Here is a 14,752-nt window from a genome sequence, read left to right as displayed (position 1 = left end):
CTAGTATGATTCAAAAAGGAGATCTAATGGAAGGGGCAATACATGCCATGTTCATGATTTGCTTCGTCATTTGTGCCTTTCAAAAGCAAAGGTAGAGAATTTTCTCGAGCTTATAACTAGGTATGACAAACCATATGCTTCGTTTGATGACTCAGTTTATGGTGTTGATTTGGATGATCATTTTCCCTCCAATACTGTGACATATGAGGCTTGAAAAGAAAGCATTTTTCCTGTCAAGACCTTGCGCCCAATCCACTCTTGTTCTTTGATGTTCTTTGCCACTAAGGATAGCAGTCAAGATGCCTCTACGACATCTTGTTCAGTTCTTACCACTTCAAACTTCTTAGGGTGTCAGATTTTGAATGTATCAATATGGGCGTCACCTTTCCCACTGGAATAGAGGTATTGGTGCAGTTGAGATATTTAGCAGTTAGTGGGGATATCGATGCTGTTCCACCGTCACTAGTGAAACCATATGGATTGCACTTTAAGGATTTGGGCTTGATCAACTCATTTAATCAGCTAAGAATCACTAAGGAGAACAAACCAAAAACAAGTGAAATTAATGCCAAGATTATAGCCGATGAGATTGCTTATTGTCATGAACTGTTGTCAGAAACGGACTGGTATGCTTGATATGCTTATGAATTACTAACTTTAAGTTATTTTTCAGATATTTGCTCACAAAAAGTTTAAGTTGTTTTTACATAAGCTATTTCTAGCAATGAAGTGGCTTGATTTTGAAAAAGTGAGATGATTACTAGTTCTCTGAAATAGTCACGTTTCATTTATTTATCAGTTTTGGAGTTGCATACTGTGAGATGGCATACAATTTCTGTTTCTACAACATAACATAGCATGAATCTCCATTCTGAATCAATTTAGTGCGGGATACATGAGAATATCTCTGATCTATTGTTTTCAGTGACGCATATTTATTGAGCACAATATTTCTTGAATTTATGTTCTACCTTACTTTTACAGCACTAAGAAAATTTCCGCCTTTGTTTTCAATGACGGAATTACCATATATCGTGTCAGATAATTCTAGGTTACAGCCAAAAGATTTACATCTAAAGCTTTCGCCACCTTTTCTTAGTTCTTCCGCTTCGTCCACCACCCCTCGCATGGATGGAACAGTAGGGATTCATTCAGAAGAAAAGATTCTCTCTGAATTGTTGATTAATCGTCAGAGATTTCTTGAGATTATTTGTAAAAGAACTGCATTGAGTCCGGTATGTAGTCAAGGCAGGAATGCCAGAAGAACCATCTCTAGAAAAATGAGAAGCTATTGTTTACTAGACATAGTAGCAAATAAAAAAGAGTGTCTATTTTTATAGCATAGGGGGATGATGTGGTTCGACCACAAAACAGCAGAAGGGTAATCCGTAATTTTTCCCAATTATGCAAATTTAGTTGCTATTCATTTACGTGTTGCTATGATCTCATTAACTGTTGATATAACCGAGTTGTACAGCTCTGTCTTCATATCCTTTAAAGGTTAATCCTTCCTTGCAATATATTTCAGTTACACCTCTTCTGCTACATGTCAGCTATGAAGCTTCTTTTTTCCTTAAATCTCGACTCCTGCGAACCACAAACAACACAATGTACCAAAACAAGAAAACCATGCAACGAATTCCCACGGCCTGCACACGCACATAATATTCTTGCATGCCATCAATATTAAAGCCTAACTCTTCTTTATTCCATTTCACCTGCTTCAGATTTTCATACACTTCCCATCCTCATTCCTACGAGTCTTAACCCCTCTCCTCATTTGCTTTGCTCATTTCTCTTGCTTTTTCTTCTGTCTTTCTTTCCATGGTTGATGTTGGCTGTTTTTCAGATGATGATCAGTTACAAAATATCATCTAAGAAGGATGAAATATTTCCTTTGAATGAAGTGACCCTCTTTTTTGAGTTAGAGGTAAACAGAGAGAGAGAACCCACGAAAGAGTCATGGAGGTTGCAACGAATTTTACAGTTGATACTTCTTTGGTGTAAAATAAGAAGCACTCGTGTGGCCCTTGTGGGTGGAAACCACACTGCTGCCAGATTTTGCTCCCGCTAAAGTCCTGTTTTCTTGTCCCCTTCGGCTTTGATCTTCTCTCTTACAAACAAGCATCGATTTCTTGAAGTTTCCCAATCTTGGGTTTTCCCCAGAATAAAAATTTGCCCCCAGGGAAGATTTAGGCTTTTTTTTTTTTGGTGAAAAGTTGCAGAAGTCAAAAAGAGCTTCCATTTCCCCTTTTAAAAATGGATACGGCTCAGGGGAATGGAGCCAACAATGGAATGAAGGTGAAGGTATCGACTAATGTTGGTACCCTTTTGATCGTCAAGGCGTCAGATTCGAGGGTTTTGCAGATCATGTCAAAATCATTGCTTTTGGCGATTGTTTTGCTCACGTTACCTTACATTGGTTCTATTGTAGTAGGTCCTTCAAATGCTATTTATGGTTCCGATATGGACTTCAATCTTGCTAGTTTCAAGAGTTTGGCCATCCTTTTTCATGATTTGGTTGATGAAGGCCTTTTGAGGAGGGGCCACAAAGGCCTAATTCTGGGCTATGGCATTGATGGTCTGGCGAAAGATTTGGAGTTCTTAAAAGACAATGACAACAATTTGGTAATTCAATCAAGTAGCAACTTGGAGGACAAAAATTTAATTCAAGATGAGACATTTGATTTTGTCGTAAGCTTTAGATTCAACAAAATCAAGGCTGTTGATCGCGTTCTCAAGAAAGGAGGCATTGTGATCACACAATTGAGCAGCAATCCTTCAACTATGCTGAAAAAACAACCAAATTATCGAGTTGTGTATTTACGCTCATTTGAGAAAACAATCGTGGCAATGAGGAAAGTAGGATTAAGCAACGTGTTAGCTAATTCCACAAGAAAGCCAACAGGTTGTGGCATTATACAAGAGGAAAGGAAAGCGGCGCTGAATGGCTTAGAAGATGCTTTGCTTGAGCCACCAAGACGGACTCTGCTGAAATCCAACAATGGAATGAGGAAGATCAGATTCCTTCCAGATTTGTTAGAAGATTCTCTTGCAACATATGAACGTAGAATTTTCATTTCTGACGAGAAAAATGGTGTTCAGGAATGGTTTAAGAAGAACTATCCGACCAGGAAGCAACATTTTGAGATGTATGTATTGGAGGTAAGATCTTTCCGTTCAGATAAATCCTCTAGAAGAAGCATGATAGCTCCTCAGGTGACTGGACTACCGGATTGGTTGCGGAATAATGTGAAGGAAGAAGACTTTGTTGTGATGAAGGCGGAAGCACAACTAGTTGAGGAGCTGATGAAGGAGAAGACAATGTGCTTGGTGGATGAGTTGTTTCTTGAGTGCAAGAACCAGTGGCAAGATGATGAAGCTGAACAAAGAAAAAGCAAGATGACTTATTGGCAATGTTTAGCACTATATGGAAGCTTGAGAGATCAAGGGGTAGCAGTGCACCAGTGGTGGAGTTGATTTGCCTTGATTGATAGTAGGACTTGGAAGCATAGATTTGTTGAGCATCTTAAATTTTCAAATAATATTCCATGTCCATTATGTAATCCAATTTTGAATTAGGGTTTTTCCTTGCAGTTCAATCCTGTATAAATATGTCAACAGGAAGAATGAGAGCACTGGCAGAGAATATCATGCATCACCTAGACTACTACCCTTGCTCTTCTTATTTGGATGTCCTTTTTCCTAGGTATTGCTTTAAGTAATTAATCTAGCTGTTTGGTCCGAAAGTTGTCGGTCCCTATTTTATATTTTTTAATGAATTTTGTAACCTCAGAAACATGATGGATTAATAAAAAGGGACCATATTTTTGGTGGAATTTGGATCAAATGCCAATATGCCATGGGAGAAATATGTCCAAAAACCAAGTCAAAATGATTTTTGGTGAAGGTTTCATGAGCTAGTTCTTGTATAAGTTACTTGAGCCACATGTGGGAATATTTTTTGGTGCATGTTCAATTATTTCTTTGAATTCTTACCTTTTGGTACAAAAAGATTAAAACATGAGGAAGCTCACCCACTCCACAACATCATTTACTTTCCCAAAATCTCCTATGATAGATAAATATGCTCGAATTGTTTGTTTGTGATGTTATTTAGATTTGCAAATTGAGTTAAAGCTGACTACAAAATTCAAGATGCAAAAAAAAAAAAAAAAAATTAAGTGGATTTATCTGATGAATGAAATGGACACATTAAAATGGGTCTCGAGTCTAGTTTTTGGGAAAATTGTTAAATTGGAAAGTGTCTAAATTGGTGGTGGGGTATGTACTTAGGGTAAAGTTGTGTGTTAGTCATGAATTGTTCGTTAGACACTTGTTAAAAGATATCATTTCAAATTGCTGAAAAATATTTTAAAAATAAATTTGTTGTATGTTGTGTGTCAGCAACTAGTAATTCATTAGGCAATACTTAAAAAAATTGATTTGAATTATCAAAAGTATTCTAAAAGTAATTTTCTAAAAAAGGAATATAATCCTTTATTTTATGAAAAACAAAATATTTATTTAGGAAAACTCTAACAAGTGTCGATGTTAAAAGAAAAGAGCAATGAATTATAATTTATCTTCCTAAGATGTACCCTAATCCTCAAATATTTATCCCCCTAATTTTTTTTTGGTGTCACTTAACCCCTTGTAGAACAAAACTATCACTCTATTATGTTGATATTTTCTTGTTATTTTTTTCAAATTAGTTTTCTTTTTTCAAGTTCTTAGTTCTAAGCAAATAGAAATATCATTTATTTATTATTTTCCTTTTCTAAAATTTGTACTAGTCAAATAATAGAAATTTAATTTAATTTATGCTCTACTTTTTTTTTTTTTTTTTTACATATGGCAATTTGTTTCTCTTTTGTTTGTTATAATCCATCCTTTAAAAAATGTTAAGATGTCCTTTCTCTAATTTACAAACATAGAGAAACTATATATATATATATATATATAGTAAAAAATTATATATATATAATAAAAAATATTATATATACAAATGATTATTATAAAAGAACTTTTTGTGAAAATATGATTACTGCACAACACACACCAATGCACACACACACATACAGATATACAGATATATATATATATATATCTTGTAATTACACACACATGTATGTATATATTTCTTGTAATTAGTCAATTAACAGTAAATTACATTCTAATTAATTTCATCCATTTTTCAATCCAAGAAATTAAAGGAAAAGAGTTTTATATTATATCCTTATAATTAGACAATTTGAAATAAATTGCATACTTTTCACAATCACTTTCACGTGCAATTATTTGGAAATCTTTTCATTGTTTTCCTCTAATGGATTTTTGCTTATTAGATTCTTTTGAAAGTTGAACCACGGATTCGCGTTAATTGACAAATAAAAAAAATTAGCATAATAAAAAAAAAACCGGATAGCTTTGTCTCTTAGGAGTTAAATGACACAAAATAAAAATATTATGGGGTAACGTGAGAACAAAAGTATACCTTGGGAAATCAACTGTAATTAACCCAAAATAATAATTCGGAAAGTCAAATTTAGTAACAAAAGCTAAGGATGACAATGGGAGCGGTTGCCCACGGGGGTAAAAACGGGGCGAGGGGGGGTGGGGAAACATATACCCACTCCATCCCCCACCCCGTCCCCCGCATACAATAATATATATATATATATATAAAATATAATCCTAAATTTCTCAAAGTTGCACCCTTACTTACAAGTACAACGCTAGTCAGTGTCAACGGTCGCCGCAACAATTGAAGAAATTTTTTGGACTATTGTTGATTTGTTTCTAACGCCCTCCTCCCCCAAAAGACTAAGCGATCTAATTCCAACCTGTTTTGCTCCTAACTTTTTTTATTTTGATCGGTTCTCTTCCTCCGCACTAAGTATAACTTGACTTATTATACTTTATTTCCATTTTAACAATTTTTTAATCTTATTTAACATTGTTTACAATCATATTATTGTAAATGAATATTTATGATAAGTTGATTTCTTTTCCCACGAAACGACCGAGGGGAAAATGGGGCGGGAGCGAGGCGGGGGGTGGGGGGCAAAAGGCGAGGAACGAGGGGAGTTATTTGACAACGGGACGGGGTTGGGTAAGGATCTCCCGCCCCATTGCCACCCCTAACAAAAACCCATTTAGGAAGGGGTTGAAACTTTGAAAGCGCCCCACTGCCTTGAGCAGGAAAACTAGCCGTTTGCGGGGCCCATTCTCATGCTATTTAAATCACCACTGAGAACTAAATTAGGCATTTTTTCTTACTTTCAAGCTTTGAGAGTGTGAGAGAGGAGAATTTGAGGGCGCCAGCAACAAGGCGAAGAGGAAGAGGAAGAGGAGGAGGAAAAGAAGAAGTGAGGGAGATTTCGGGCGATGTAATCAGATAAGTTTTTCCATCTTCGTTTACTAATTTATTGCTTTTATTCCTCAATTCTTTTGATTTTTCTTCGTTATTCTCTTCCAATTTTGGTTCTCTGTTTCTTGATACGATTCTACTAATTGTTGTTTTTTATTGGTCGATAATCTATACACTGGTTCTTTAGAATATTTGTTGGCTTTGTCGTGTTGCAGCCTAAGTGTTTGAGAAATTTCCTTTGTGAAGGCTTTTGTCTCTATAGTTGCTGATCGATTTATTATTTTTGGTACTTTTTTTGTTTTTCTTTTGTTGGTTAATTTTTGGCTGGTATTGTTCAGTTTCTTGTACTTTTGCTATCTGGTTATATGATGATGTGTGTGTTGGGGGGGGGAAGAGAAAATTGATTGAATAATTCATAGTTCTATCAGGTTGCATACATTGAAATTGAGTGCTCTCTGCATTTGTTGTTTGTTTAAGAGCACTTTCTTAAGCTGTTTTTACTGAATATAAGTTCAATAGTGGGACACTTAAAGAACATAGTTGAAATTCTATTGAGGTTGTCAAGGTTTAGGTCATTCGTAATCATGTCAGATACCTATTCGTGTAATTCTTAATTTTGGACCTTCTAGAGAAGATTTCTGGTCCAACTTCCTAGGTTGAACCTGTCAGCTTTCATTTGCTTCACTCTTGCTTTTCTCTTTTTTGGTTTCTAATGTTTGTTAGAGCTAGTGAGAGTTTTAAGGAACGTGAAGGTTGAATAGATCTTTCTTAAACATGTATGTTTTGAATCTATGTAGGAAACTAAGTGCTTGTATATGCTTATAACTTTTCTAGACTTCTTTTGTAGTTATCTAAGTGCGAGAATGATTTTCAGAGTCTGAGAGAGAGATGAGTAGAGAGGGGAGAGTATACATTTCAGAGATATTCTTATCCTTGTATATTTTTATGGAATGTCAAAAAATGAAGTGCTCGGATATGCTTTCTTGTATATAGCAGTCTTAGCAAGTAGACTTTTTTTGAGGCAAATAATAAGTAGACTTAATATGGCTGCAACTGTAGGCTCTCAATGAATTAGTGAGCTATAATAATGATTAACTTGTCCTGTAAGGTAGGTCTGGGCATGAGAAACTGGTATCATCTTTTTAGATAGTCAAAGCTTGGATTGATCCTCAGGTTATTGAAACATGACATTTAGGACGATTTTATTTAAATCTCTGGAAATAAGATATCATGCCCTCTGTTGGATTCTAAAATAAAGATAATCCATACTTGGGAGCGGCCGGCCCGAGATGTGGTTGAACTTTATTTTGGTTGCATAGATGGACAGCCGTATATTGACAAAGAGAATTTTGAGTTAGAGAGGTATACAGATTTGGTACTTAAAAGATAGAAATTGACTTTCTTAAGTGATTATGGTATATTTTAGTATTTCTGGGATTTGGCTCACTGTTACAAGGGTTGGCATGTGAAAAACGTCCTATATGAAGATTGATTTGATTTCATAATGTAGTTATAGAATAGAGATGTTGAGATCTTTGGTAGATTTGTTTTGGGATGGACAACATTACTTGGTAAGAATTCATTATACATAAAAGTGTTTGGGGAAGTAACTGAAATCTATACTAGGACCTTGTTTTGAAGTACTTTAGTGAGCTGTCGGACCTAGAAAGTGTCTTCGAGGTTATCAACTTAAGGGGAATTAGAGAATCTCTAAAGAACATAGTTGAAAATATTTCAAAGTTTATTGTGGTTAATTAATTAATTGTGATGTTAAGGACCTATTTGTAATTTTTGTGTCTTAAGGGGGATCTCTGTTTTAACCTAATGGGTCAGACCTGGCAGGTTTTGGTTGCTTCTATCCTGTTTGTTTTTTCCAGACTCCTGTCAGTAAAAATTTGCTAGGGGAGAGAGAGAGAGAAGATAGCTTAAGCTGACTGGAGTGATGGAAAGTGGGGATACTAGAATTTGGGAGAATTTAAAGGTGTACAATTTTTGTTTTTGAACCTACAGACTATCTAGAGAATAAATAGTATATTTGAGCTGTGATGACTTCTTGATATCTTTTGATGTTTGATTTTGATCACTTGGGCAGTACGCACCACACTCATAAGAAGATAAATAGTATATATGGAGCTGCTAAACGTTTGCTTGACACAAAATACACACCCAAGCGGATTTCATTTCAGAGATCTTTCTTATCTGTTCATCCTGGAATGTTGTAACTTAAATGTTGTCACATGTTTTGTATTAGAGAGCTTCTCTAATAACTCGAGATAATATGCTTGCAACCTTGACTTTCATTCAGTCCAGCTGTTTCGGATTTCTAATATCTTCTCATATTGGACTTTGACAACTTGAGTATATATTAATATTGCCATCTATACTCATATGAAGATGACTACTATATGAAAGCTGTTAACTGTATTTGACACAAAACACGACATAAACCCTCGAACATATATTTCTGTGAAGATTCAACAATCTAAATTTCATTTCAACAATCTAAACTTTTTTTTCCTTAAGTGATTATGGTACATTTCAGTACCTACAGGATTTGGCAAATCGTCACAAGGGATTGACATGGAAAAGAAGTCCCCTATGAAGATTCCATTGATTCCACGCTGTAGATTCAGGGCATATGTGTCTTTGATCTATGGTAGAATTCTTTTAGGATGAATCTTTTTTCGCTTAGTGTGCTTTTGCTAATAATATAATGCCAGGGGCTATATTTGGAAATCCATTTTGAAGTACTAGGATGATCTCTTTGCGCTAGGAAGTGCCTTTAAGGTTATCAACTTTTTGGAAAGCAGAAATTCCATAGTTTAGGAACATCATTGAAAAGTTTTTGAAGTTTTGGGGAATCTAGTCATTAATAGTGATGTTAAGGACCTATTAGTTAATTTCGTAAAAAATTTTTGCTTTGGAGATGATTCCTGTTACATTAAGATGATTCCTGTTACCAAGTATGAATCATTTAAAATGGAATCTCATGAAAATATTGACAAGATGTATTGTAGATTCAATGACCTCATTAAGAATTTAGAAGTGCTGGAAAAGAAATACTTCCTAGGTGAGAAAAACAGAAAAATTTTAAATGCCCTGTCCAAGGATTGGGAAAGTAAAATGACTGCCATTGAAAATGCTAAAGATTTGAACTCTATGCCTATTGAATGCTTCATTACTTCTCTAACCTCTTATGAGCTGAAACTTAAGATTAAGGTGCAAGAGGAAGAGGATGCAAAAATGAGAAGGAGCATTGTTTTAAAAACTCCTCAAGATGAAGATGACTCGGCTTCTTTGGATGGAGAAAATGTGGAAGTTGATGACAATAATCTTACTCTCATCACAAGAAATTTCAAAAGAATCCTCAACAAAAGGAGATTCAGAAAAGGAGGACCTAGTAACTCATTTCCAAATCAGTTCAACAATGCAAGAAACAAAGGAAAGTAAGAGACCAATAAAAAATAAGCTGATAAATGCTGCGAATGCGATCAACTTGGACACTACATGAGTGAGTGCCCAATGAAGAAGAAGAAAGAAGAAAAAGTTGAACGAAAACCTAAATTCAACAACTTTCAAATCACATGAAATGACTGCAACTCAGATGGTGATGTTGAAGAGGAAGAAGAATATGCTCAAATAGCATTCATGGCCATTAGTGATGATAAGATAACTACTTGCAACTCTCAACCTGTTAATGATGATGAATCTGATAATGATGATATTGAATCTTTTATTGAAAGATTGCATGACAGTTTGAAAGAATCTTATGCTAGAAATAAGGAACTAAAATCGAAAATTATTTTTTTGTTTCAAGATAATGCAAATCTTTTTCAACAAATCAAAAAGTTGAAAGCTGAAAATGATTACTTCAAAAAGAATGAGACTTTTACTTTTTGACCTTGATAGAAAAACAAAACTTTGTAATTTATTCAAAAAGGAACAAGGTGATTTGAAAAGAAGAATGGATGATCTAAATGAATTGTTTCAACAAAAGAAACAAAACTGTTTTCAAAGGAATGAATTAAAACCTCTTTTTGGCACTCATGAGAAAATGTTAAATTCTAGTGCAAACGAATTTACCATCTATAAGAGAAGACAAGTTAGATTTGTTAAACATGTCCATGCAAGTAACTCGCTGATTATGTGTAGTTTTTGTTGCCAAATTGGTCATATGAAAAGTAATTGCTATGTAAGGAAGAATATGAGAAATGACATGAAATGCATGTGAATAGTTAGGTATAATGCTAACTCTCAGCCAAAAAGTAAAGTGTACCAAATATTATCTTGTGAATTTTTGTATAGGTGAATTTGGTGAATATTGTTAAGAAATCAAAATGGCTCATAGATAGTGGATGCTCAAGGCATATTGTCGCGCCCCATTTTTTATGAAAAAATAAATTGTTTATAAAAATGAATTTTTGGATTTATTTTTGAGAGAAAATGAAATTTTTATTTTTAAAAAATAAATAAAGTAATTGTGTGACACCCGAAAGAAAAGAAAAGGGAAAAATTTTCTGGTGACCAGAATTTTTGCAGAATTCGGCCGCATATCCGGCCAGTTTCTGGCAGGATACTTGGCCGGATTGGTTGGCTCATTTGAAAAAAAAATTAATTTCTCTTCTACCCTAAATCCGGCCTAGAATCCGGCCAGATTCCGGCCGGATTGTGACGTGGCATGTCAGCCATCAACTTTGACTAGCTGATTTTCTTCCTTCTTATCGTGTTTTGCCTAGGATTTTTCCTCATTTCTTTCCTTGGCTTGGTCGGCTGTTGAGAGAGGAAAAACAAGAAAGATTTCTTCATTTTTTCTAGTTTCAATCTTTGTTCAAATCTTGGGATTTCACTGATGGTTTTGGAAACTACTCCATACAAGGGCTCCCTATGGAAGTTTGAAGAAGTTGATGGAGTTGTTTTGGAAGAGGAAGCTTTAAGGTGCTATCTTTCTTGAGTTTATAAGGTGAGTTGCTAAAAAAGTTTCCTTTTGTTTTAATAATGATATAGTAGTGGTTTGTAGTGGGTGAATATGTTGTATTGTGAAAGATTTCATGGGTTGAAGGAGTTTATGGTAACTTTCTGATTTATTGGTAAATTTTCCAATTTTATATGATAATTGTTGTTTGGCTTTGGAATGATAACTTGGTTAGGTATAAGATGAAACTTATATGTACTAGTTACGATTGCTTACGGAAAATTTCTGCTTGTGGGATTAAATTCCAGATTAAGGTTTCGAATTTGGCCTTGAAGTTGGTTGATTATTGAGCTCTTAACTGGTTAAGATTGAAGGGGTATGATGACCCTTATTAAGAGTGTTTAATAGCCTATGATGTATATGTGCTATTGTGGTTGATAGTTATGGATTTGGTGAATGTTTGTAGGTTGGAAAAATGAAGAAATTAAGGGGAAGTGCTGTCCGAACTTTGAGAGAGTTTGATTGTTTTGAGTTTGTGATCTAGGCCTTGGACTTGAGCAAGGCAATGATATATGATGAATGGTTCCTGAGCCGTGGTTGGTGAGTGACCCCAAACTATTTCCAAAGCTACTTATGAACTGTTTCTTGCATTATTTACTCGATTGCATATCATGTGTGCTTGCATGTGAGTTCATGACATGATTTGGGTTCAATGAGTTCTTGGAAGTCTTGTGCTTATAACCAACGTCTCTATCACTGTTTACTGTTTATTTGGAACACAAATGGCTCCCTATCCCTATTTCACTGTTACTGGACCTATTTGAGCATTGGATGTTTAAATACAATGATTTCACTGGCTTACAAGAGCAATACACGTACATTTGATTACTGATTCATGACATATTTGATTTCTAATTTTACTGGTTATTCGCTGAGTTTCTAGCTCACCCCAAAAATATTTTATTTCCCCTCCACAGGGCTCGAGACAAAGGAGGCGCTTGTATTACGTTATTCGTGTGACTGGTTGGATTATCTCTAGTACAGTTGGCGTTTTCGTGTAATAGTTGGGCTAGTGTGATTGTTTGGAATTGAAATGGATGTTTGGATTTGAATCAGATGTATGTGTACGTTCCACGCTTGGGAATTAGTTTCCGCTTCACTTATGATATGTAATTCTTGGTGAATTTGATGTATATTTGAGTTGTGTCTTGTAATTTATTTGAAGACTGCAGTGAGTGAGTAAATCCCGGTAAGAGTTGGGCAGGCGGTCCGCAGAACCCTTTGGTTCGCCTTAGTGTGAGGTGGGGCTGTCACAAAATGGACCTAAATGGGACTAAAAGTGGGATGGTTTTGGCCCCCAAAATAATAGTTTAAAAAGGGTTTAAAGTGAAAAAATTAGGAGTCACCACTTGGTATTAAATTAAAGTGTACCAAGTCACCTAAAATGAATTATAAATAAAAAGTACAGAAAACCCTTTTAAACGACTCCAAATTTTTGAAAATCAGATAAAAGTGTTCGGGAGTCATATTTGAAAAAAGGGAAGGTAAGGATAAAATCCAAAACACCCTTTCAACCTAACCAAAGATAGTTGCATGATTTAATCAAAAATTTTCTTATTTTAACCTAAAAATTTATCACATTTGGAAGTTATTATGTGGATGCAAAACCTAGATCTAGGAGGGTATCGGGGGGTCGGAATATCTCTTCAAAAGTTAATTGGTGCCAATCATATTAATTATGATGCCCAAGAGTGACTCTTTGAAGAGGTCACGAATTTTGTAAAAATGAGACTCAAAAGAGAGAAAATAATAATAATATACAAATCTACATGACCTAAGGGAATGCATCATAATGGGTGCGGGGAGCTAATATTCGTGATTTCAATTTTCAGGTTATAAAAGCTGCACTCGTACATATTCCATATTCAAGGGGTATTTCTCCTATCCAATCATGCAAATGTACTAACCTAGTTCTATTTCTTAAATGGAATGCAAGTCTAATGTTATATGTCACACATGGGGATAAGAGATATATATATATATATATATATATATGAAAATATGGGATAAGCGATATACATATGGGATAAGAGATGTACATATAAGGGAAATGTCATACAAAATGAAAAATCCTAAAAAGTAGAAAATATGCGTGAAATATAGTGATTTGGTCACACAATCATGATCTAACGCATGGGTGGTCCCTAAGGGTCTAGCGTTGGACTAACCCATGTCTATAAGTTCTCGCTAGCGTTGGACTAGTGAGATCGGAAAAAAAGGGTCTCAACTAGCGTTGGACTAGTGATAAATCGAAAAAAGGGCCACAACTAGTGTTAGACTAGTGTGGTGACGTCACACATTAATTATAACTAAACTAATCATAGAAAATATAATAAAAGCAAGTAAACACATAATATCACATAAAACACATAACACATAAGCATGATATCTAGATGCAAGACCCTAAAAAAGCGAATAACACTCAAGCATGCAAAACTCATAAAGCAAATAAAGCAAATAAAACCCTAACTATTACATTTGGGGACCCTAACTACAATCTAAAAGGGGAAATAAAATAAATACCTAACTATTATAATTTTGGCATTTAAATGGTTTTCAAATAATCAAAAATTAAAATGAAATAAATACACACAATTAAAATAAATGAAATAACCAAAGAAATAAATAAATGAAAATAAAAGAAAACATTCAAAAATCATGCAATTACACACATAAAAATACATAAAAACACATAAGATCAAATAAAATAAAAAATAAAAGATAGGGTATACCTCCCTTGACTTGGTGACCTAATGAGATGAAAGATTTTCTTATTTACTCTCCAAAACAAATAAAAAGGTTCAAGACATCACTTTAATTAATAAATAATCACATGAAATGAAAATAAACACGAAATTGAATCACTCAAAGCATCCAAATAAAATAAACAACCCCTATTCAACAAATGTTTTCTCTACTTTTTATTTAAAATTCATTTTAGGTGACTTGGTACATCTTAACTCAATACCAAGTGACGACTCCTAATTTTTTCACTTTAAACACTTTTTAAACTATTATTTTGGGGGTCAAAACCGTCGCACTTTTAGTCACATTTAGGCCCATTTGCTTTATTTATTTTCTAAAAATCAAAAATTCATTTTCTCTCAAAAATAAATCCAAAAATTCATTTTTATAAACAATTTATTTTTTCATAAAAAATGGGGCGCGATAGCTTGACGACTCCACTGAAGAACTTAGAGGGTCCGAGTATTTGATTTAGTCAATTTTTTTCTTTTTTTTAACCTATTTATATATCACATTTGGAGGTTTTAGGATTGCATTCTTCTTTTTCCTTTTTCTTTTTCTCTTTTTAGGGTTTTTTGCATTTACAACATCTGTAAATACTACTCGCACACCATGTATGTGATGAATGGATTGTTTCTTTACTTTTTACTTATACTACGCAT

The 14,752-nt window shown here is 34.4% G+C and overlaps 1 protein-coding gene and 1 long non-coding RNA gene across 3 annotated transcripts; both read left to right on the top strand.

Moving 5' to 3' along the window:
- Nucleotides 1–2,259: 2,259 nt before the first annotated feature.
- Nucleotides 2,260–3,480, top strand: LOC113718114 (uncharacterized). Its single transcript, XM_027243034.1, has one exon. The coding sequence runs from the start codon at nucleotides 2,260–2,262 to the stop codon at nucleotides 3,478–3,480; it is 1,221 nt and encodes a 406-aa protein (XP_027098835.1).
- A 2,610-nt stretch (nucleotides 3,481–6,090) lies between these two features.
- Nucleotides 6,091–12,482, top strand: LOC140021004 (uncharacterized). Of its 2 annotated transcripts, XR_011824962.1 has the most exons (4): nucleotides 6,091–11,333; nucleotides 11,594–11,661; nucleotides 11,752–11,885; nucleotides 12,263–12,482. It is a non-coding gene; the product is annotated as an uncharacterized lncRNA (long non-coding RNA). The 2 variants fall into 2 exon arrangements; XR_011824961.1 differs by lacking the exon at nucleotides 11,594–11,661.
- Nucleotides 12,483–14,752: the final 2,270 nt, after the last annotated feature.

The sequence above is a fragment of the Coffea arabica genome, chromosome 11e (genome assembly GCF_036785885.1).
Source record: "Coffea arabica cultivar ET-39 chromosome 11e, Coffea Arabica ET-39 HiFi, whole genome shotgun sequence".
In the NCBI taxonomy this organism is placed as follows: domain Eukaryota; kingdom Viridiplantae; phylum Streptophyta; class Magnoliopsida; order Gentianales; family Rubiaceae; genus Coffea; species Coffea arabica.
The sequence above is the reverse complement of the archived record's forward strand: the minus strand, read 5'-3'. Positions and strand labels throughout refer to the sequence as shown.